This window comes from Podarcis cretensis, assembly GCF_951804945.1.
Source record: "Podarcis cretensis genome assembly, chromosome: 5".
Lineage (NCBI taxonomy): Eukaryota > Metazoa > Chordata > Lepidosauria > Squamata > Lacertidae > Podarcis > Podarcis cretensis.
This window is the reverse complement of record NC_137174.1, coordinates 40,550,759-40,575,879: the sequence shown is the minus strand read 5'-3', so window position 1 is coordinate 40,575,879 and position 25,121 is coordinate 40,550,759. Positions and strand designations below refer to the sequence as shown.

General features: G+C 44.8%; 1 protein-coding gene and 1 long non-coding RNA gene across 5 annotated transcripts in view; both read left to right on the top strand.

Moving 5' to 3' along the window:
- LOC307217358 overlaps positions 1-25,121 on the top strand; it is a 222,483-nt gene that overhangs the window by 168,287 nt on the left and 29,075 nt on the right. The gene's annotated exons all lie outside the window — the stretch shown is intronic.
- Positions 1-25,121, top strand: part of PWWP2B (PWWP domain containing 2B) — a 35,171-nt gene that overhangs the window by 4,306 nt on the left and 5,744 nt on the right. For all 4 annotated transcript variants that reach the window (XM_079978441.1, XM_079978438.1, XM_079978440.1 and 1 more), the window contains exons 2-3: positions 169-566; positions 18,964-20,608. In XM_079978441.1, the coding sequence (XP_079834567.1) occupies positions 424-566; positions 18,964-20,590 (1,770 nt within the window). In that variant the 5' untranslated portion in view covers positions 169-423 and the 3' untranslated portion in view covers positions 20,591-20,608. The remainder of the gene's footprint in view (positions 1-168; positions 567-18,963; positions 20,609-25,121) is intronic.

Here is a 25,121-nt window from a genome sequence, read left to right as displayed (position 1 = left end):
GTTACCGGTCTTGCGCGTGGTGCTTCTGAGCACAAGTGTGGGGGCAGAGGGCAGCCCTCCTTTCAAGGGGTCTCCCCGTTTAAAGTGGGGCGGGGAGGCAGAGGGGGCGGGACACAAAAGCACCCCCTTGTTCTATAATCAGCACCTTAATGTAGCCAATTGTTTCAGGATTCCGTCGTGGAACGTTCCCGGGAGGGAAGCATTGTGACGTCAGCGCACCTACTAATCCTTCCTGCTGAGGGGGAGCCTGGAGCCATGAGGTCATCGCAGCGGCCACTGTAGCAGCGCCAGCAGCAGCTTCAGAGGCCGGCGGGGTTGGGGGGGAGGGGAGCTGGCCCGAGCAAGGCCGCCTGGGATCCCGCGGCCGCACTCCAGTTGCAACCCGAGGCTGCCGCCGCCGCCGCCGAGTTCCTCCGCAAAAGCATGGAGGAGGCCGACGCGAAGGAGCTGCAGGTCGGCTCCTGGCTACCCGTGCTGGTGGAGCAAATGGTCAACGACACCCTGGTGGTCACCTTGAGCTGCGGGGAGAGGCGCTTCACGGGGATCCTCCTGGATTGCACTAAAAAGTAGGCACGCGAATGGCTTTCTTCTCCCATTTCCTCCCCCCTCGCCCCCTCCCCGCCACCGCCACTGCACGCGCAAAACTTCCATAAACGCGGGGGAGGGGAGCGGGGATTGCAACGGAGAACTTTGCCTTCCCCGCCGGGGCCTGCTGCAGGGCGAGGGCAGAGCAGCTGGGCAGGAGGAGGGATTAGGCCATAATCTGATTAAAGAGTTAAAGTTGCATGGCACGTTGCAGTGGGGGAGGGGAGGAAAGTGCAGAGAGGGGGTGGGATGGGGTGGAGAGGCTGGCTTTTCTTGCCCCTTCTGAGCAGCAGGTTCTGGTTTCATTTTCTGTTCGAAATTCCTCGTGGAAGAAATATTTTCTCCTCTCTGAAAGCCAGTTTTCAGATTGGTGCAAAAGGCTTTCGGGTCCTCTGAGAAGGTTTCTGCAGTGAGCCATAATTTCTGTGGGTGCATGTTCTTTTTGAAAATGTGCATCATGTAGAGGAGAAGCATTGCTTTCACCTTTCAAACCAGCAAACTTCTGTGTTTCCTATGTTGGAGGGAGGGGGGTTGCCTCCAAATGTTGCAACTTTGCTAAAAGTTTTTTCCTCCTTTCCCCCCTGATAAAGCCCCACTTTGTGCTGCCTATGGGTGGCTGCTGGTGCAGCAACATGATAACCTCATGATGTCACATGTTGCCATAATTACAGACTTCTTTGTTCAAAAATATTGCACACTTCAGAAAGCCTTTATCTTGAGTTGAAACAGCCTCAGCTTGTCATTTTTCTTTCTTTCTGAATTTAGCAAAAGTACCAACATTGGAGAGAGAGAGATAGTGTGTGTGTGTAGGAAGGAAACCTCATAGGTACATAATATAAAGGGGAGCAGCAAAGCCCTCCCCCCCCCCCACTTCCCAATCTAGGGTTTATTATGTTTGGTGAAATCCCTGCAAATGAACAAAGGTTGGTGCTTTGTGTTTGTAGTAGAGAATAATGTTATCCACATGTAGTATGTATAAAATTGCCTGCTTTGCAGGATTATCAAAATGAAAGAATTTCATGTGCATAATAAATAAAGCTCCTAATGGTTTGTTAAAGTGAACATATAAGGTCCTCTAATAAAGGAGCCTTGTCTTGACCAAACCAAAGCTGGAAAAGCAACCGATGATAGAAAATTGAGCTTAACCATGTTATTGAAACACTCCTTTCTAAATAACCTGAAATGGCACTGATTCTCTCTCTCCCTTGTGCACACATTCTTTTGTCCTAAAATAGCCAAAACTTATTTGGAATACACCCACTACCCCAAGCTGCAAATCGAGAGTCTCTACTGCAGTGATCACAAGGCACTCCTCAAATATGGGCTATTCTGTTTTCTGATGAGAAATTGTAAACAAACACCTGCCACTTCTGGAGGCCCCAAATTCATTTTCTGTAATAAGGACTTGATCTTGGTGACAGCTTCGCTCTTCCCCCATCCACAGGCAGTGTGCAGCCATTAGCCTTTGACAATTATCCTGCAGGCGTTATCTCATAATTAGATATGCCAGCAGCCATTAATAGAAATGGCATGTGATTTTAACATACGGCTTCATGTGCATTCCACACTCCCGCAGTGAATATTTTTCATTATTTTCAGCATGTAAACATGCACTCCATGACCAAACAATGTAAAATTTGCTTCATCGGGAGACATTATATTTAGTCTAATGGTGGGTTTATATGGCTATTCTCCCCCCTCCCCCACCTTTCTCATTGTCCAGGTAGCTAAGTTACTGCTTCTGATATTGTCAAACTAGCCACAGAAATGCTTGCATTATGTGTCCAGCCATTGCTGCAGCTGTATTGATTTCTTCCTGGCACCTGAGACTCTGAAGCAAATTAACATGGGCCACAGTGCACTGGGATTTTTTTTGCGTGCAATCCCTGTTGGAACACATTGGAAGGCAGGGGCTCTCTCACCAAAGCCCCTTGAGTTTCCACCAGTTTTCATGTTTGTTTGTACATTGTGTTGCTTCTCTGCCATTCTGCCGCCTCCTCTATATAGGCAGTTCCAGCCCCATGAATGTTGGTTTCTGAGATTCACTCTTTTTCTCTCCTGGCTGTTGCATTATTTCAAGTTACACCACCTCCCTTTTTCAAAAAAATAAAATAAAATAAAGCACAAAGCACACTACTGTGACCCACTCAGTTTAAGCTTGCTATTGAACTTGGTGCAGAATTAAGGCTGAATAGTTTGATAGCATTGCATCCCCTGTACCCGGGGCCTGTGGGCTCTTGGTTGCCCTCCAGCCCTTCTTCCGGCTCATGGGACTTTCCCCAGGCCACACCCCTTAACTCACTCTGCTTTGCACCCTCCTTGAGTGTTCTTGCCCAGCTGGGATGTGTCCTTGTGCTGTGATCATGCTACTTGCTTGGCTGGGTGGAGGACAGAGACGGATGTTCGAGTGTTTGTAGAAACCAGCTTAATGTACAAAGCTAATATAGTAGTACCTCGAGTTACAAACGCCAGGTTATAAACGCTTCAAGTTACAAACTCCGCTAACCTGGAAGAGTTACCTCAAGTTGAGAACTTTGCCCCAGGATGGGAACGGAAATCGTGTGCAGGTGGCGCAGCGGCAGCGAGAGGCCCCATTAGTGAAAGCACACCTCTAGTTAAGAACAGTTTCAGGTTAAGAAACGACCTCCGGAACGAATTAAGTTCGTAACTAGAGGTACCACTGTATTCATGTTCACTGCTCTGCCTTTGGCCCTGCACACCAGTGGCATGTGCCCCTCCTGCACAGAATTTGGCCCTCAGATTGAATAACATTCCCTAAAAAGGTAAAGGGACCCCTGACAGTTAGGGGTTAGGGCCAGTCACGGACGACTCTGGGGTTTCGGTGCTCATCTCACTTTATTGGCCAAGGGAGCCGGCGTACAGCTTCCTGGTCATGTGGCCAGCATGACTGAGCCACTTCTGGCAAACCAGAGCGGCACACGGAAACGCCGTTTACCTTCCCGCCGGAGCAGTACCTATTTATCTACTTGCACTGCTTGCTTTTGAACTGTTAGGTGGGCAGGAGCAGGGACCAAGCAACAGGAGCTCACCCCGTCGCGGGGATTCAAACCGCCTACCTTCCAATCGGCAAGCCCTAGGCTCTGTGGTTTAACCCACAGTGCCACCCACATCCCAACATTCCCTACTCTTGTGCTAAAGGCTACATTCAACCCATATTTTATGGGCTTCATATACTTATAGGTATATGAAATGGCAATAAATCAAAGCCTGGCTATTGGTGTATGTACCTGGTGCAGTGTACTATTGTCTGACTTGCCACACTTCTCAAGCCAGGTGCCTTTGTTATAATCTTTTCAGTCGTTTTAACTCCTCTGTGTTGCATCTGCTTGCTCGCTTGAGCTTATTTGAGATAAATAAATGTTTTTCCCCAAATAACAGGGCAGGATCGAGTGGTCTCTGTAATTTTCTTGCCTTGGCTGGATGACAGTTTTCCCCTAGCAGACTTTCCTGGGTAAAGGCAATGTAAACCAGCCCTTTTGGGTTGCTTTTTAATGCAAGGCTTAAATAGCTTATCTATTGTTTTCTTTTCCAAACCTCCCAGGCAGTTCAAAAGCTTGGTGCCTATCCATTTGGAGCACAGTTCCTGGCCCCATCCCCCACCCTCTTCCTCCTCGTCCTCCTTCTCCTCCTCCTCCTGGTTGGTTTAACCTCTTTCTACTCTTTCTTTTCAATAGGACTAAGATACTTCATATTCAGTTTGATATACTTCTTTCCAGCTATCTAAAATGCTTCCAGAATTGCCTTGCCATCTGTTGCAGGTTGATTTATTTGACCGGTTTAACATAATTGCCCTTTTCATACACTCCCTGGTCAAACCAAGAGCTTTAAAGTTGTTACCTGAAAGATTTCTTTGAAGGGGCTTCCTGGAGAAGAGTGTAAGATATTGACAGTGCAGTCCTCCTACCCATGTCCACTCAGAAGTAAGCCCCATGGAGTTCAATAGGCATTACTCCCAAGTAAATGTGCATAGGATTGCAGAATGGCTGAGGAAGGGAAAGAACCCAAAATAAATAAAAGCTGCAGTATCTTGCTAGGTTAGAGAGCAAAAAGTATAGGTGGGAGATGAAGGAAAAGAACTGCATGTGGAAATCAATGCGATTGGAAACGGTAAGAATAGCCAAAGCTGTGTAAAAGATGTAACAAGATACTAGAAGAATTAAAAGCCCAAGGAAGGATGCACAAATATGACTATAAAGAACAGATCTGGGAGAGGGAAGGAAGCCCTCGTCTCTGCACAGAGAAGTTATAGCCTGAATGCTGCATCATGAGGGTTGGGAAAGAGAAGAGCGGCTTCTCTTTTCAAATGACTGATGTGCGCTGGAGTTTCTAATTTGCACTTATCAAGAGGTTGAAATCGAAAGGGGGAGGGGAGTGGACCTCAGAAAGCAGCTGGACTTCCAGCTCAACCATTTGACTTCCTGATTTATTGTGCCAGACAAATCTGCATGTCCTTTTGCTGTTTTCCTACGTTTTTAGATTCAGTATCTGAATGCCTGTATGTTTTACAGTGATTTTTTTAAAGAAATGAAACTGTGTTTATATTGCAGCTAAGTATCCACAAATGACGGGGTTGGCTTACCACTTTGTTATTGTTCTGAGGTCCCCCGTCCCTCTCTTGGCACATAGAGAGAACAAGGGGGGGGGTGTCTCTCATTTGTGCTGCTGAGGAAGGTAAGAAAGGAGAGGTTTCTCCTGTGTGGAAGAGACTCCTGGTGTTTCTTATCTTCTCCAAGCAGCACAGCAAATGGAATCTCTGTGAAAGATATCTGTGTGTTGCTCGCTGTCTTGCTCACCCGAAGGCTGGGGACGCATCCCCTGGTAAGCTGTAGAATGGATTTGCAGTCGCTTGAACATTGGTTGTCCACACAGAGGCATGTTGAGCCCATTTTACAACGCACCCAGCTGCTTTGCCCTTCACCCACCTGCAACAGCAAATAGTCTGCCTTTGGGGTTAAATTTTGGATAAAATTAGGTGTGCTGCCCATCCCTTTCCTTAGCCTTGTTTTGACAAGTATTTGCTTTGGGCAGGAATAATATGATAACAGGGACGGCTTTTTTCTGGTTCTCAATTATTTATTTTTAAAAAAAGGTTCTGCAATTTTTTTTGACCAACTACTAAGTTACATTTTTATTGTTGCTCTCCATCTCTATGAAATCACAGATTGTAAATACTTCTGCCTCCCCTCCCCTCCCCTCCCCTTCTGCCATCTACAGTGGTACCTCGGAAGTTGAACAGAATCCGTTCCGGAAGTCCGTTCAACTTCCAAAACATTCGGAAACCAAGGCTTCCAAAGAACGTTCGCAAACTGGAACACTCACTTCTGGGTTTGCGGCGTTCAAGAACCAAAATGGATGAGTACCAAGGCGTTCGACCACCAAGGTATGACTGTATCTATCTATTGATCGATTGATCTATCCAGTTTGTTTACTTCATTTTGCATCTCAGCAAGTAAGTATTGTGAATAAACTTGCAGACTGATCCTGTGTACCTTTTCTTGGAAGGAAGTATTACTGGGTTCTGTAGGACGTACTGCCCAAGTCAGTTTGCATAAGACTGTAGCTTTATTGGGGCGCTTTCAGTGTTTTGTGAAATGTAGCAACTTAGGTTGCAGGGAACCGAGTAAGGTGGAGTGAGAATGGGGAGGAGGGTAGCAACAGAACAGATGAGACATGGATAACATACTATAGTAGGAAAAAAAGCCCTGAGGGTTTGGAATGGCAGAACAAAGGGCTGAAAACTTCTGCCAGTTGAAAGGGATTCTTGGGAGCAGGTACTCAAGAGTTGAATGGAGCTGTTTAAAAGCTGATGAAGGTACATCTTCCTAACTCACTCACCTCTGCTCCAATGAAGTTGTTGCAAAGATGAAATAAATCTCATTGCTCCTTCCAGGCTGTATTTAAGGATGCAAATGTGGTAAATAGGTTTATACGGCACACAAGTATAGATGCTGTGCATATGAATCTACCAGTTGCTAGAAGGCTCCATCCTAGAGTTGGAGGGAGTCTTGTAGGCCTCCTGCTCCGTCTCCCCATGTTCAGTGCAAGAAATTCAGGATCCAGCCCTCCGTCCGTTCAGCCTCTGGTTGAAGGCCTTGCGTGATGGGGAAAACTCACCAGTCCTCAAAGTAACTGGTTCCACTGGCAAGCTGCTCTTCTCTTAAATGCCAAAAATCTACCCCCCGTTTAACATAAGCCCAGTATAACATCTCTGTAATGCAAGCATTGCAAGTGTACATATTAACACAGGGACTGATGTGCCCCAAACACAACACGTTCTGCTTGCTTTGGTGATCTCCAGGGTGTGAGCATATTGGCCCAGAAAGGCAACTGGGTATTTCCAGTATGTAGAGACCCTGATGTTGGGAAAGATGGAGGGCACAAGGAGAAAAGGATAACAGAGGACGAGATGGTTGGATAGTGTTCTCGAAGCTACCAGCATGAGTTTGAATAAACTGTGGGAGGCAGTGGAAGACCGAAGTGTTGGCGTGCTCTGGTCCATGGGGTCACGAAGAGTCGGACACGACTAAACGACTAAACAACAACAACAGCCCTCTGTGCTGTTTCAGCAGATACTTCCATCATTGAAGAACTGTGTTGGGAGAAGATCGGCAGGTGGTATTAAGGGCTTTCAAGGTTTCATCCCTCTCTGTTAGCGTGTGATGGCCTGGGAATCCGATTCGGAAGCCGAATTGGAGAAACTCCAGCCTGCACAGGAGTCCCCACCTCCAGGGCCGGCTGAGCTGGGGCAGGGCCTTGACTCTGAGGCACCTGCACCTGTATCAGATCCTCAGGAGCAGGAACCAGGTGAATCTACTCTGGCTCCAGAGGGGATTGAGGACACATTGCCTACAGGTGTGCCTCTCCCAGCCCTGTCAGGGGAAGGCGAGTCTCCCCCTGAGTCCAGTAACCCTCCAGCCTCTCCTGAGCTGCAGAGGCTCAGGGCAGAGAGGCGGAGGGAACTGGTTTCTCCCAGGAGGAGTGCTCGCCTTAAGGCCAGAAGAGGGGGACCGCCCCTGGCCTCAGAGAAGATAAAGGCCAGTCAGCCCGGTCCCAGGTTGCGGGAGCAACGTGGTTGAAGAGCACCCAGTCCTGTTCCTCCAGAGTTCCTGTCCTTGCCCGGCTCCTCGCTTTGGACCCTGCTTCACCCGTGGAGGACTGTCTGTTGACCCTCGACTCAGGTCCTGGACCTCACCCCATGGTAACCTCCCCCCGGGACCAGCACATAGCGCTAAGAATGGATGGTTGAGAGAAAGAAAGAGAGGAGAGCCAAGGCCCAACTGTTTTGAATTTCCAGGGACCAGTCTGAAGCACTTGTTCCAATGAGGAGAATGAATCTGAGTATGGGATTCTTTCCCAGTTAAAGGGTGTCTTGTTCCAAGCCAGCTTGGTCTCTGGAACATCTTTATTTTGACATTAAGCGCACCGAACAAAACGCAAAATGGAGGCCAGGCCAAGAAGAAGGGAGCAGGTGTTAGGAAAGTGAAAGCCTGCTATTTTAAAGAGGTAGTTAACAGCTGCTTATTGAATTGTCATGCTTAGCAGTGCCCATGCTTGTGTTAGTCATTCATGGAGCAGAGGGAAGTGCCTTTGGAAAGTCTGGGCTTAGTTATTTAGCAGGCTTAGTCATCTGGCAGGTAGGAGTTCAGATGTGCCCTTGTTCAAGTCTTTCCTGTAGCTATTTAGCTTTGCAGGGATTTGCCTTTGCCCTCTGCCACCCCTTGGCAGCGAACGTTTGGAAGAATAATATTGACTCCATCACAAGATAAAGTCTCTGCGATCTCTCAGATATGGGGGGGGGGGGGCATTTGTAGAGGAGAATTTATGAGAAAGATACTTAACTTTGCTCACCAGTTCTTTCGTGAGATACATCTGTGTTTGGTGGTGCTTGTCGCCCCCCCCCCCACCGGATTTACCACCTGTTACATAGTCCAATTTAAGGACTGAACAAATTAAAACCGCCTTTGCGAGGGAGAATCGGCAGTTGATGTAAAGGCTAAGGCTTCTTCTTCCACCAGACATCTCTCCCCTGAAAATGTATAGGATAACACATTGGAAACCCTATATACTCTGTGCCCCTAGACTTCAATATATGGCATATATACAGTGGTATCTCAGGTTAAGTACTTAATTCATTCTGGAGGTCCATTCTTAACCTGAAACTGTTCTTAACCTGAAGCACCACTTTAGCTAATGGGGCCTCCTGCTGCTGCCACGCCACCGGAGCACAATTTCTGTTCTTATCCTGAAGCAAAGTTCTTAACCTGAAGCACTATTTCTGGGTTAGCGGAGTCTTTAACCTGAAGCGTATGTAACCCGAGGTACCACTGTACTCTGATGAGAAAAATGAGGATTTTAATTCAAGGCTCTGTAAAATGTGCTAAATAAAGGACTCTGAAAAAGAGCTAGAAAAGTATCTCAAATTCATAGTGCCAATGTGGCAAATTTTGTAGGTTCCAGCCTTGAGGAGGGCTGTGGAGTAACTTGGGGTCGCATTCGCACTGAAATGAATGTTTCACCACAGATCTTTTTGTATCGTTGTCTCCCAGGCTGACGCTCCTTTTGTGGCGTTTGCCTGATAAAAGGCAACTAAGTTTCACTCTATATCTAATGATGTCATCTGAGGTTACATTATTTATATGTATAAAAAAATTAAAAATTGTCCAGTAGCACCTTAGAGACCAACTAAGTTTGTTCTTGGTATAAGCTTTCGTGTGCATGCACACTTCTTCAGAAACCATGTAAATTATTTATATGGTCTCTCTCTCTCTCTTTCTTGTGTGTAAATTAATTGGCTTTGTTTCCCAATATCGCTATCTTGTAGGTAAACACGATACAGAATTTGAAAAATAGTGTCCTTGTTGTGATGGCAAACTGCTTTTCATGTTTGTTTGTTTTTATAACAAAAAAGCTAGGTTCGAGTGGAAACTTAAAATCGCAATGAGCTAAATGTGTCATTTTACATGTCTATTTTTAACCTGTATTCTCCCACCCTTATTCTGCTCCTTAAACACATCTACCCACCCACACTTGCCCAGCCACCGTCACAGATGATGCTCTCTGACTTATTCCAGACACTGATTCCACTGTCAGTGGAAGAGGACTGAGCATTGCTTGTCCTGGGATTCTGATGCTCAGCCCAGCACAGCTTTGCCTCATCATTAGGATCAGGCAGCTGGAGGCTTGTTAAATACCAGGGCGTATTTGTTCAGCTCTAAGGGCCTAATGGAAAATGTTGTTTTGATGCTGGGCCTCAGCTGACTAAGGTATTTCTTGGCTGCATAGAATGGGCACACCTTCATGAATTTTGCATAAACTAAACTGCATGCGTTTTGCGCATATATACCAAGGCACAACTGATAACGCATGGTTGTGGCTTTGATGAAAATTGACCTCTATCCGTAGCATCCAGTATTTTGTATAATGTATCGGTATGCCCTGGTGTTCTCCTTCTTGATTTGTGTTCTTCTAATAGAATTGTGGAGTTGGAAAGGGACCCCAATGATCAACCCCTTACAATGCAGGAATCCTAGATAAAGAATCCCTGATAGATGCCCACCCAACATCTGTTTAAAAACCTCCAGTGAAGGAGAGCCCACCGCCTTGCGATGGAGTCCACTGCGCTGTTGAAACAGCTCTTAACATCAGAAATGATGATGATAATAGTAGTAGTAATAATAATAATAATTTTATTATTTATACCCCGCCCATCTGGCTGTGTTTCCCCAGCCACTCTGGGTGGCTCCCAACAGAATAAAAAAGCAATAAAATATCAAACATTTAAAACTTCCCTAAACAGGGCTGCCTTCAGATGTCTTCTGGAAAGTTCTTCCTCATGTTTATTCAGAATCTCCTTTTTTGTAATTTTAGTCACTGGAGCAGCAGAAAGCAAGCTTGCTCCATCTTCCATGTGACAGCCCTTCAGATATTTTAGTCTCAACTTTCCTTTAAAATAAAATAAAATATTTCCCTGCCGAAAGGTTCATTAGAACAATCTGTCTAATGAAGTGAAATATCGAGCCAGTGAGCATGCTACTTATTAATTTCTTTTTTGAGGTAGGAGGTTCTAATTATAATTATTATAATAAAAATTTATAATTTATACCCCGCCCATCTGGCTGGGTTTTCCCAGCCACTCTGGGCGGCTCCCAACAGAATATTAAAAACACGATCAAACATTAAAAACTTCCCTAAACAGGGTTGCCTTCAGATGTCTTCTAAAAGTCAGATAGTTGTTTATTTCCTTGACATCTGATGGGAGGGCATTCCACAGGGTGGGTGCCACTACCAAGAAGGCCCTCTGCCTGGTTCCCTGTAACCCCACTTCTCGCAGTGAGGGAACTGCCAGAAGGTCCTTGGAGCTGGATCTCAGTGTCTGGGCTGAACGATGGGGGTGGAGACACTACTTCAGGTATACTGGGCTGAGACCGTTTAGGGCTTTAAAGGTCAGCACCAACACTTTGAATTGTGCTCGGAAATGTACTGGGAGTCAATGTAGGTCTTTCAGGACCGGTGTTATATGGTCTCAGCAGCCACTCCCAGTCACCAGTCTAGCTGCCACTGATTGAGTGTGTTTGTCTCCATGCTGGGAATGTGTGTGAGGTGAGTGCCCTATCCCTTTACCCCATATAACCCAGGCTCTCCCCATGTTGTTGACCTACAACTCCCATGATCCCTGACCTCTGTCCACGCTGCTAGGGGCTGATGGTAACTGTGGCCTAAAACAGCTGGAGGACATCAGGTGCTCTGGAAGACTGTCTCATCCTACTTCCAATTTGGATTGTGTGAATTGGTCTTTGTAAAGCTTGAGTGCTTGGGGTTTTGTCAGTCAGTACTCAGGCACACACAAATAAGGTTTTATGGATGTGTGTGGCCTTTCCTGCCTTTAATATAGCATGCCCATTCTGGTAACTGGCTCCTCTGAGCATAGAGAAGGAATAGCAGATGTTGAACATCTTTATATTTGATGGGAAATGAGGCTTGGCTTTGGAGATGGCAGGTCTATGTTTACCCAGAAGTTTTTAGGAGATGCCTTCTCAACAGCAAGGAGATATCGTTTTGGCTACGTGTGTTTATGGCAACTTTCTTGAAGGCAGCAGCGAAAGCCTCCTCTCTCTGCAAAGCACCACTTTAATTCAAAAATCTCTTTTAAGATCGGGGCAATAATATCCTCTTGGGATTAAAATAGTTCCGGCTGAAGTATTCTTCTCTCCCCCTCCCAGGGCATACTGAGGAACAATTGAGGGTATTGTTCTCTTTTTATACCACTGACACTTTCAGAAGTAGACCAGTGCTGTTAAGAGTACAATTGCTGTCTCTGAACATTTTCTTGCTGTCCCAAATCCAATAGCCAGAGATGGCAACACTGGGGGTGGGGGGAATAATAAATGGGATTCTGAACCAAGAAAACACACATTCTCTACTGTAGAAATCAGATTTGCTCAGTTCTGGCTTCAGTTTTTATTTTGCCAAATGAAAGCTTTGCAAAGGAAATATTTCCCCCCTCAATAAGGGACCAGTGAAAGATTTGACAGGGAACACGCTTAATATATGGGAAAGAAGAGACTGAAGTTATGTTTCAGTTTGTGCTTTGTGCTGCAGTGAAGATTCGAAAAGTGAACATTTTTAAAAAAATATTTTGGAAAATGAAAGTTAAGATCTTCATGAAGTGGAATTATTCCATAGGTTCAGTGAACCTTTTGGGCGAAGTTGGTATACTTGTTCCTTGTCCAAGGGCACTAATATGATCCTATCTGGAAAACCTTTTCATTCAGTGGATGGAAGCAGCTTATAAATGCCAAGGAACAGATGCACAGATCCTGCCCTTCCATTGAAATGAATGGAGCTGCTTGCTTGCATCTCTGTAAGCATTTGAGCTCGTGAATTGAATGGCACCCTGCTAATCAGAAGTAAAAAATTACCTGAAATAGCTAAGGCAGTAGATTGCAGTTTTGGATGGCAAATAAGGTTTGATAACTTTCAAAAAGACGGTTCTGCATTGCTTGCATACTTTTCTTTGCGCCCATCAAGGTTGACTAGAAAGTTTGCAAAAGCAGCTTTGCATCCCTGGGGAGTTTGTGGAAGCCAGGTATCATTGATTCAAAAAGAACCCAAGTACCAACATTGGGGCTTTTTGTGGGTTTTTTGTTTTTTTTTTTTAATGACCTTGCACTTGAGGCCATATAATGTATCTTAGTAGACTAATTTCCAGGTGGCACTTTTATGGAGACCTGTGACCCATGTTGCATGCAAATCTTTTCCCCAGGCACAGAAATGGCACTCTGGAGTGCTATTGCTGCCTGGATTTGACCCCTAAATTGCAGACCTGAGTACAAAGTGGTTGGTGCAGTCTCCCACGCAAGAGAGCTGAGTCTTCAAAAGCTGGCTGCCAATATTACTTCAGTCTCCCCTGTGCTAGACTTCAGTCAGCCAAATGTCGTGCTGGCCTCTTTTCTGGCGTCCTGCTGCTATTGCAACAGCTCGGGAGTTCTTTGCTGTAACATATATATGCTTTCTGTATACAGTGGAACCTCGGGTTAAGTACTTAATTCATTTTGGAGGTCCGTTCTTAACCTGAAACTGTTCTTAACCTGAAGCACCACTTTAGCTAATGGGGCCTCCTGCTTCTGCCGCGCCACCGCCATGCGATTTTTGTTCTCATCCTGAAAAAAAGTTATTAACCCGAGTCTGTAACCTGAAGCGTATGTAACCTGAGGTACCACTGTATATGGATTGATTATAGAAATATACGGTAAATGAGAATGGTAAATACTTGATTTAGGCCTGCAACTGGACCAAAGACATTTTGATAGCTCTCTGAAATACAGATTCATCAAAAATGAGTAAAAACAAGATTTCTGAAACAAGAGGAATGCTTTTTTTTTTTTAATGATGTACACATGCTGAGTGTCTGGCTAGGACTGGGCAGACCTGGGTTCAAATCCTTATTATGTTGTCTAGCCACCTGGATGATCTTGGCTAGTTCATCACCGCTCATACTGACCTACTTCACAGAGTTGACATGGGGATAAAATGGGTGGAGAGCAATGTATGCTTCCCTGAAATTCTGGGGGAAAGGTGGTGTGTAAGTGTAAGGAAAAGAATAAATCTTTGAGTCCCTCCTTTGTGACTGAGAAATAAAAATTCTTCCCTTCAAGATTACGTGCAGCCATGTACCTTTTTCATGGATTAAGACCTCCCCAACCCCAATTAATTGACTGATCAATTAAGCAGAAGCAAGTGAAAACAGCATGCTCTTTAATTCTGGGATTTAAGCTTAGAGCTTTTCCAGTTAAACTGGAATTCGGGAGGAGTGGCAGAGTGAATTAAAAGAACAATAAAAGATTGGATCAGGAAATGCCATCTCAACCTTGTTCCACGAATTCATTTGATTATGTGTACATAACCTAAGCATCTGCAACATGTAGAGATTTCCATGTGATCAGTAATCTGTAATTTCTTAGGGTTCTAGGTCATTTGGAGAGATCCATGCCTGTACAAGTGCTGTACACATGCATGCACACACACGCCCCACACAGGTTAGTGTAGACCATTGGGAGAACGAACTGAAGCCAGGAGCAGGGACAGCCATTGCGATCCTGATTCTCTTCACCTCCCGATTTGTTTTGAGATTGCTGTGTATTAAATTGAACAATGTTTTGCATGGTTTGGGAGTTGGGGGCTTGTCTCTCTGTGTTTGTTGGCTTTGGCTGTAAGAGACTTGCTGCCAGTAGGTTTGAACCCTTGGGCAGTTCCACCAGACATAGTGTAGTGAAATTAATTTCAAACAGGCCACCTCCTGACTTGAGCATTTTGGATCCTGGTCAGATAATTTCCTGTAGAAATTTAGGCACATGATGGCCTCTCCCCTCTGCAAGGACAAAGGACCTGTGAAGGTGATCTGCCCTTGGAGGCTAATGGCTTCTGATGGGATTCCTGAATGTTCTTGTGGATTTACTGGCAATCCTGTCTAAGCTCTGTTTACTCTCTGGAATAGAGGTAGATTGTGTGGTTGACACGATCCTGTCCTCTTCCACTATGCAGAGCACTGAGAACTTGGTATATACAACTGAACTGCAGTTGCATTATAAAAGCATGACTTTAGTTTTCTGTTTGTTCTGCGCTGCTTTTTAGAATAGTGTTTTTGTATTTTGTCCTTCTGTTGCACTGTGCATGCTCAGAGATTGTTAGTTATTGGGTGGCTGAAGAAATTGCAGTAAGTCAACGATTCCTTTAACTTATTACAACCATTTTGGAAGCCACTTGAGACAAAGGTGGAACATGAAGGAAGATGGTACATGGTGTTCAGTTGAGGAGCTTCTGAGTAAAAGGTTAGATGGTGACTCACCATCTCTAAAAGAAAGTCAGTTGGTCACATTTAGGCCACATCCCAAACTAAAGAACATTGTACTTTGGCCATATTTACAACATCCCACCTGCCCTCATACCTTTACACCTAAACCTTTGACATTTAACGTGAAACAGGAAGGCCTTCAAAGAGGGAACTTTTAGAGCAAGATGAGTTGCCAAATGAGAAAATTAATGGGTTTAGAGCAATTGGAAATGCCACACATTCTGGCTGCTTAAATCTCATTTGTAGGCCTATGTATATTAATAATTTGGTGGTTAATGGGCATAATAATTATATATATATTTGTTTCGTTTTTTAACTTCAGGGCAAAAGTAGAAGTTATATTCAGATCCATGCCATGCACAGCTTATAGAGTACAGTGGTACCTCGGAAGTCGAATCCGTTCCGGAAGTCTATTCGACTTCCAAAACGTTCGGAAACCAAGGCACGGCTTCCGACTGGCCATAGGAAGCTCCTGCAGCCAATCAGAAGCCGTGTAAGCTGCATCAGATGTTCGGGTTCCAAAGAACGTTTGCAAACCGGAACACTCACTTCTAGGTTTGCGGTGTTTGGGAGCCAAGGCTTTCGACTTGCAAGGCGTTTGACTTCCAAGGTACGACTGTATATGGGTTTGCACCAGGCTGTTGAAAATCCTAACTTTCAGTACAGTGGTACCTCAGGTTAAGTACTTAATTCGTTCCAGAGGTCCGTATTTAACCTGAAACTGTTCTTAACCTGAAGCACCACTTTAGCTAATGGGGCCTCCTGCTGCTGCCATGCTGCCGAAGCACGATTTCTGTTCTCTTCCTGAAGCAAAGTTCTTAACCTGAAGCACTATTTCTGGGTTAGCGGAGTCTGCAACCTGAAGCGTATGTAACCTGAAGCATATGTAACCTGAGGTACCACTGTATATTGTTTCTTTAACTCCTTTAACTTATCATTGTAGTGGCTGTTAACATCCATGCCATTTCAGCTTTGGGGATGGCAAGAGGTTCCTTTTGGGCAATTTGACACACATACCCCGAAGCCCCCTGCTCCCTGCCATGGCACCGTGCTGTTCAGGAGGGACTCTTGACCATTCAGAGGGGCTTTGGGTGGGTTATAGGGGGACAGGAGAGAGGTGAAAGAGGAGTTTACTTGGTCTTCAGATCCAAGTTGCAGGCAACAGTTGCCACCAACCTTCTGAACATTAAACACTTTTACCCTAATCCTCCTTGATGCCTTTAAAACCTGCCTTCTCCTCAGGCGGATGAGATAACTGACCGGCTGCTTTAAAATAAATTTTTCGTCTCTAAGCATTTTTCTGACCTTCATCAAAAGCCTGCTTCTAAACAAATATTCAGCAGTCTCGGTTGCTTCAAGCTCTTGCTTGCTATTAAGGGCTTTACTTGAAAGAAGATTATACCCAAAAAAAGGTTTATTTCATAAGCCTTATTTTCAACAGTCTGGGTTTATTTCCTGTGGGCTAATCTAGTCTAAATGTGGGGGAGGTGAGCGACATCAAATAGACAAAGGTATGTTTTTCATTCTAATGAAATGGACCCATGTTTGTCCATCCTCAGTTTACTCATTAATGATATGATATAAACAGGAATTGCATTTTAAAAGGCTGGGTATCCGGAATGTAGAGCATGAACTGAAATGACTGTTGCTCTTACTTCTCCCTCACTGTCTTCATAAATTGCAAAGAGAGAACACCCATTCCTCTTAGGATGGTACTTATGACTCCCTTGCTGCTCCCATGATGCTGAAATAATGTGGAGAGAACACCGCTGTCACTCAGATTTGGCTTTGTGATGGTGCCACATAGCCAATGAGGTTGGCCTATATAATGCCTTTGCTCTGATTTGGCTTCAGAAGTCAGAGCTTACTGCCCTCGAGACTGGTGAGGGCAGCAAATCACACCAGGTCTGTGGTCCTAGCAGCAGCAGCAACAAACAGGCCACAGAAAAGAGAAGTAAGGTTCAATTTCCGTGTCTTCTCCCCAGTCCTCCTCTAACATCCCAATCTACCTGTCACCTTTTGAGCCAGAGAGTTCACTAGAAAACTTTCTGCTCCACCCTTACGTGGCCTGAGAACAGCTAGTTCATTTCTTTCAGGTGCAATATAATTTACAAACTTCAGGATTCCTCATGGGAGCTGAGTAACAGGAAAAGAGCCAGTATGTTCCTTGGGAACCAGTTACTCAGAAATGCTGGGGCACCTAGAAGAACAACTGGTTAATTGCTTGCATAATGAGTAATGAGTTTTGTGTCTGGTGCAGAAGCCCATCATCAAATGAATGCCCCAATAAATAAGATGTCACAGTCCTTGCTGTCTTCAGTTTATAAGCCTTTGTCTTAATGGGTCTGTTTTTTTGTACCTATATATGTAACCCCAACAATCTTCACTCTTGCTTCTTTCTCCACATTGTTTTGTATGTGTGAGCATGCTTCACCACAGGTTGGAATTCTTCATATGCAGTTTGTCCCTACACTTGAGTAGGTCCCTGGCAGAGACACATGTCCGACTGGCATGTTCTCTCCCTCCTGGTCGATCGTTCGGGAGCTTCAAAAGCTTTCTTCAGCCCGAACATCACAGCGACCGATGCCAACAGACACCGGCACACTTAGGGATCTGCAGAGTTTGCGCACCTTGCGTGACAGACCTCAGCAACTCAGCATTTTTGCTAATCTACTTTATTTACATATAAACACACACGGAGCACTGCAACATGGCTCCCTCTCTCTCTAGCATCAGACAGGAAAGAGAAAAAGAACAAAGGACGATAGTCCCACTTCACGGAACACAGTATCACAAACGTCCTGTCCCCGTCACTTCCCACTCTGTGAAGTCAAAACATATACCGTCATGTGATAAACAACAATCCCATGGCTGCAATCATGGAGCAGGAATTCTAACAAGTAGTAGCTTTGTCACCTGGCACCATCATGACTGCTGTGTGAAGAGGACCGCTTTTCCTTGAGAGTTCCCAAGCAATGCTAAGGTGTTGTTGTTGTTGTTGTTGTTGTTTTGGGGGGGAAGGCCCACAGCATAAGTGTCTATCTTGAGAACTTGATGGCTATGCACAATTCACCCTTCCTGCGTTGTGCTTGCTTTTCATTGGAACTTTTTAGTGTGCAACACATGGTGTTCAAAATTAGCCAGGCGCATTTTGCACCTAACTATTGTCCACTTGCAACCAAGTGAAGATGCCTAGGTAATAGGATGTTCCCTGACATTTCCAACATCTGGAGGTGCATTCCTGGGGATAATTGGATCTTGACTGTTTTCACACGCTAATACCCCATCCTGTAGAATTCTATCAGTTATATTTTATCTGCACAATCAAGAGTGAATTTCAGGAACCAAAATGCTTTTTCTGTTCAGGCTGAGCAGGAGCAGTGAAAAATATTATAGTTAACTATTATAGCTTGTCTTCACTTACCCCACCCCACTGCCCTGCTCACAGTTGTGAAGAATATTCTTAATGTTATGTATGGTCCGTGTCACCATTAAGAAAAAAGAGGTAGGAACTGGCTAACATATATGTAGACTGTCCTTGGATAAAGTGACTTTTCTTTAAGTTCTCAAAGCTCTTAACCTAGCTCAAGCTTGTCATCTGAACTAGCCAGATGTCACAGTTGGTCCAGCATTTGAAAAATAAGACTTCAGAGCTGCCGGGCTCCAAAATGGTAACTAGGCATTCCACTTTGGCAACTATAACCTAGGAACCATTTGGCCCCTAGCTTATATACCTGAGTTTCTAACACTGGCCACACAAGAGGAATCTTTAGCACATAGCTTTGCTTGGGCACTCCATACAAAGAGCAAAACTACCTTTCTAAAGCGGTAGGTGATATTCTTCAGAGTTGTGAGATAAGAAGGATGCTTTCAAATTCTGCTGTGTAGAAATATTTTCAAACTGTTCTCTCTGTAATTTTTAGGGATGGTTAAATTGATTCTGATCTTGTGTTTCTCTCTCCCCCCTCCCCCACCTTTTATTTTGTTCCCTACCCACGTTGCTCTAGGTCTGGGTTGTTTTGTGTTCCACCAGCTTCGTTACCAAAGACAGATGAGCCTCTAGATAAAACTTGCACTAACGGGACGTCTGAAGACAGGCAGCCCATACAGTTGGAGACTGGGCAGTGGCCTTTAGACGAAAAGCCTACCAAAGTCAACGGCGAGGAACAAGTTCCCCCCCTCTTGCCTCCACCACCGTCAGGCAATGTTCTTCCTTACCCTCCCTATTTTGAGGGAGCCCCCTTCCCCCCTCCGTTGTGGCTAAGGTGCTCATATAATCAGTGGGTGCCTCAGCCCCCTCCAAGGACTATAAAAAGGACAAAGCGACGCTTGTCCCGCAATAGAGACCCTGGCCGGCTCATCATGAGCACCATTAGGCTGAGACCTAGGCGAGTGCTCTGTGAGAAGTGCAAGAACACCCTGAGCCCAGAGGAGGGGAACAAGGCCAGGCAGAACACAAAAACCAGGAGGAAGCTGAGCACCGAGGACAAGGAGCAAAAGAGGCACAGCGAGTCCGACTACGGAGAGAAAAGGGGCAAAAGAGAAAAGAGGGAGGAGGAGAAGTTCCCCAGGGAGTTGATGCACAGGACTCCGGTTATAAAAATATCTTACAGCACCCCACAAGGTAAAGGGGAGGTGGTGAAAATCCCCTCCCGGGTTCATGGCTCAGGGAAGCTGTTTTGTCCTCAGAGCAGAGGGGAGGACCAAGAGGAGACCAGAGACTCGGAAGAGGATCGGGAAACCAAATGTTTTGTGGATAAGTCTGCAGGCAGTCAGCTTGCTTCCATTCCAAAGTTAAAGTTAACCAGGCCTGTGCATTCCAGTGCAGATGTTCCACCTCCCAAGATCAGGCTGAAACCCCATCGGATCAACGAAGGGGACAACGTTTCAATTTATAAAGCAGAACTTATCGACCAGATGAATGTCCTTCCCAGTCACAGAGAGTCTCGTGCTGCTTCTTTTTATACCGATGAGTCTGCGGATAGAAGTTTAGCCGAGATGTCTTCAGGGAGCTCCTGTGAAGACGACGACTTCAAAAGGTTTCCCCAAGGTAAAGATGGACACGATAACTTGGCTTTCCTTATGAATTACCGTAAGAGGAAAGCGGATTCTTCTAGCTTATCGGTGTGTAGCAATGACAGCCTAGACGAATCCAAATCTTCTAGCTCGGAAGTAACATCGCCAGACATGTGTGACTTTTTACCTGGTGACGATGCGTCCGTCTCTTCGTCCTCGAAAGATGAGCGAAAGATTGTGCCCCCATTAACAGTAAGACTGCACACGCAAAGTGTCGCAAAGTGTATCACAGAAGATGGAAGGACTATTTCAGTCGGGGATATCGTTTGGGGCAAAATCCATGGCTTCCCCTGGTGGCCGGCCCGTGTGCTTGACATAAACGTCAGCCAGAAGGAGAATGGAGACCCTTCCTGGCAAGAAGCAAAAGTTTCATGGTTTGGTTCTCCAACGACATCTTTCTTGTCTCTCTCAAAACTCTCCCCTTTCTCTGAATATTTCAAACTGCGATTTAATCGTAAGAAGAAAGGGATGTATCGGAAAGCTATAACAGAAGCTGCCAAGGCAGTGGAACACCTGACCCCAGAAATAAGAGACCTCTTAACGCAGTTTGAAACATAATTTTGGCTTCAGTTGCAGGTAAGTGCATTTGGGAGACGGCACGTGCATTACACAAGCTGACTTAAGCACCTGTGTGATTGGAGTTTGTTTTTCAGAGTTTTTAAAAGTGAGAGGGATGAACCGCTTCAGTGGGAATTAATCAAAGGGGCTGCATAGTACACTATTAAAAGTGTGCATTTTTGGGGTATCTTGCACTGTGATATAAAAGTTTGGGTATATTAAGGGCTTAGTCCTGGTCACTACCAAGTCACCCCAGAGTATCTTTTCCATCTTTTGAAATTGGAAAGTTTGGAGTTAGAGCTTTTTCAGTGGCAGGGGGGATTAAGTCAGCATTTATTAGAGAGCTTGCCAAATACCCTTATTGAAAGACAACTGTAAATTGGTCTTGTATGGGTCTTGTTGTCCCTCATGACAAATAAGAACTTGAGAAAAACTTCCCGGATCAGCCAGAGGCCTCTGTAGTGCAGTGTCTTGTTTTCACACTGGCCAATGAGATGCTGACAGGAAGCCTGCAAGCGGAACCTGAACACACAACAGCACTCCCTACAAATTGCTTTGTATTGATGTGATGCGTATAATAGAAAATATAATTTAGGGAATTCCTCTGTGTGGCCTGGAGTGTTTTGTTTGGGGTCTTTTTTAAACAAATGACAACTGGGAATGAAGTTATGGAAAGTACCATCTAGATACCCTGTATTTCTGTGAGATCATCACCATCATCAGTAAACTATTTTTTTGTTGGGTAGCTTTTTCCTCAAAACTTGATGAAATTGTGCTCACACACTTGGGGGGGGGCACACTAATGGTGCTCCCCCACCCAGCGCATGCCTCCATGTAGACACTTGCCTGCCTGTCTCATTCCTGCCCTCTGTTATATTCTTTGCTGTAGTAAGGATTGCTAATCCCTTAGCTTGTCAGAGCTTGTTACTTGCTTCCTTTTTTGAAATCCGGGTAGAGAAAACCTGAATACTGGATGTTCGTAGACCATCTATATCACACAACACTGTCTCTTGTTTCCTGCAGTTTGATAAATGCGGGTGATCTTGAGTGTAATCTGCTGTATGTTAGCTCCAACTTTGTTTAAAAGATGCAACATTTGGAATGTGCTGGCAGGACCTGCACGGTGCTTGATTTCTCACATGAGGTGTTGGAGACCAGACCTGCTTAGAAACAAGACCATCTATACTGGAAACCCTGTTTATAAAGCCTGAAAACGTGAGAGCCAGTGGTGTCAGTTCCATGGTGAATGAAAGGGAGTTGACACATGCTCAGTGCATTCCTCTTCATCATTTCTTCACATGCTACAGGACTTGACTCTGGTTATGAAAACAGACTCTGGGAAACCAAGCTGCCATTTTGGAAGGGACTTCTATGCCCTTATTCCCACCCCACTCTTGGGTCTCTTCCTGCTCTCCACTTTCGTATTCATCCTGCTGCCATGGCTTGTTATTTCTCTTCAGCAGCTGTCCATTGTTGCCAGAATTCAGGTTGTGAGTTCAGAATAAATTGTTCCAAACCAACTAAGCAGGTCTTTGCAAACTAAATTCCTATCAGGGTGCACATTATTATTAATGCAGAATTTGGGCTTGGTTTTCATGCTTTTTTTTTCTTAACTCATTTTATATTCTGGCCCCAAACATACATAACCAAGGGGCTACAGGGAATGCTATATTGCTGTTTTCATCATTTCTCACTTCAGTCATTAGGCTCGGCAAGTCTACATTACCTGTTAAAAAAGAAAAAAGGATGGGGTGTGTGTGTGTCCTTATTCTCCTACATCGTATATTTGCTAAATGGCCAGCATTAAATGGCTGCTATGAAATATTTCTATAAAATTGTTTCAAAAACATATTTTTATGTATTATACATCCTGTTGGAGAAGCTTCTTAGCCTCTCTCTTTTTTCGCATTCTTTCAGCATATCTTCCAAAATCCTTTTTTTCAGAAATATACTTAGTGAATAAACTTAGGGAAAATGTAGTCTGCTCAATTAAAAAAATAAAAAAATCTCTGAGTGGTGTACAAATATTTTCAATTTTATTTGTACACCGCTTATATGGACTGTTGCAATCCGTTTAAAGCAAATGTAAAACCAGCAACTTCTTAAAATGGATATTGGTAATTAAATTATACGTCTGGGTCGGCACATTCACTGTGAGCATTAAGTGAGTGCACTTGAGGATTCCCCTGCCACCAGCCTATCTAACCTAACATGCAAAATGGCTGGAGCTTTGCTACAGTAATTGGGGATTGTGCCTATATATGGTTCCCCCCCTACCTGTGGCATCTGGAAACTGATTTCTAAGCCATAGTCGTTGCTAGTTGCTCTTGAGCCATGTGGGTCTCTGCACTTCTCTCTTGCTTCCCCTTCCACCTAATGCACAGACCCTCTTTTACAGCTTCTTGGAGCATTAGCTGCCAGGCAACAGGCAGATATCAGCTGGTTCATCCTGTCGGCTAATTTTCTTCATAGCTTCCTCAGCATAAAGAATATGGCTCTGTGGATTTCTCTGCCCAAAGCAATCCAATTTATTTGAGGTACATGCTAAAGTTCCCCCTTCCCCTTCTGTGTCTAGCCGAATTAAACCAAGTTTCTCAAGGTAGGAATAGTAACAACTGGGAACTGTAACGTTTGGGCAGAATGACAAACTCCAGGTTGGGGAAAATAAATATAAGGTAGGAGAAGGGATACTTAACCCCACCTCCTGGCTTCGCACCCAGCGTTCGAAATTCCCATTGTTCTAGGCGCGTTTTGCGACAGGGAATTTCATTAATGTGAGCAGTTTCTGAGCTCTGGGCACAATACTGCGCCTAAGATTTCAGATTAAAACTGCCACTGCTGGAAGGAAAAGAGGAGCCTTTTCTGCCTCCCTACTTCCAGCCACTCTCTGAAGACTAGAGAAGGGACCCTCATAAGAATATTAGGAGGGGTAAGGCAGAGGGGGGTGCATGTCTTTGTTTTTTACAGTCTTCAGATGAGGACTAGACCATGTGAAAAATGAACATAGGATGTTAGCTGCAGTTCATTCCTTTTCAGCTTTGTATTCTTGTTATTAAAAAGTGCGCCTAGGCACTTGGTTGTGGTGCCCATAACCTAGGTTTAAGGTGCCATTTCGCTCCTAGCTTTCATATCTCAGTTTCTAACATGATTCTCACCCCCACCCTATGGAGATAAATATTGTGGGGTGATGCAAGTATGTGGGCAGGGTGCAATTGTCCCATCCACATGGTTGTTTGCTGAAGTCATCCTATAAGCAGCCTGATTCTGCGCAGGTTGACTCTGATGTAACTCCCACTTTGCTCAGTGAGCTTTCTTCCACTAGCTTCCAGGTGAAAGTCACCATTGATTTTTTTTCCCCTTTAAAAATCAAATCAAATCTATCCACAACCACAGCAGCTCCTGAAGGAAGTGGAGAAGGAAAAGCATTGCTGTGGAACCTGCTTTAGATGGGATGGCTTCACTTTGGAGGCGCTTCAGCATCTGAACAGCAGTTAATCTGTTATGCTTTGGTATTTGGGCTTTGGCTGAAGAAGATAACCACCTTTCTAGCAGCTTTCTCTCTTTCAGTCATTGAACGCAACCAAAGACCTCCCCCTAACCTCCCCCTAACCTCCATCCCACCCAGAAAAATCATCTCCTCCTTTTGTTCTCTAGTTTCAGTTATCTCAGATCTGTAAAACTTTGCTGGTCAACTCTTTTGTTCAGCCAAAACCAGTCAATTCAGCAAAGACCATTCCCTCGGAAATTGTTTCCAGGGCTACCGAAGATGACCGAGAGTTGGATGCAGAAAATAAGTGTCTGTGTGAAAGGGGCAAATGAACAACTCTGCTGGAAATTGAGGAAGTTCCAGAGATCACTTCATGTAAATTGAAGGGCTTCTCTTCTTAGCGAAGGCTGGGCCTCTGACCGCATATCTTAATTCTAAGGGATTTTCTCTAACTGCAGGCAGTAATAGTGCTGAAATAAAAGTGCTAATGTAATTTGGTTTTTTTATCATTTCCCCCCCTGTAGAGGGCTCAGATGCAGTCTTTTCAAACTGGTTTTCACGCGATAAGACTGGAAAAAAAATGCTTAGTGGGAAGTCGGGGTAATAACTGCAGTTATCTGACCTAGAAATAGATAATCTATGATGACCAGCTGCACTCTGGTAGTGTGGAGCCCTGCTGTTAAGCAGCCACGAAATGTAATGTGTAGCTGTCAGAGGCTAATAAGAATGCAGCGGCTAATAAGAATGCAGGGCTGCATAACGAAGAAAGGCCAATTAGTGTTTTAGCAGGTGGCCAAACAAAATTTATGGTTGACTGATTCGGAGTTTGGTTTTTGTTTTTGCAGTCTTGATCACAGATCTGCAGTCACTGAATAAAATGCTTGCGAGAAGTGCAAGATTTCTTTTATTATAGCCCTATGATTTCCCCCCTCCCCTTTTGGTGCTCTGTAGCATCGCCAATATGACACCAACATACGACGGCCTCTGTGCTGGTGGAGCTTTTGTCCTGTTCCCATATTTCTGAGGATAGAACCCTGTACTAGC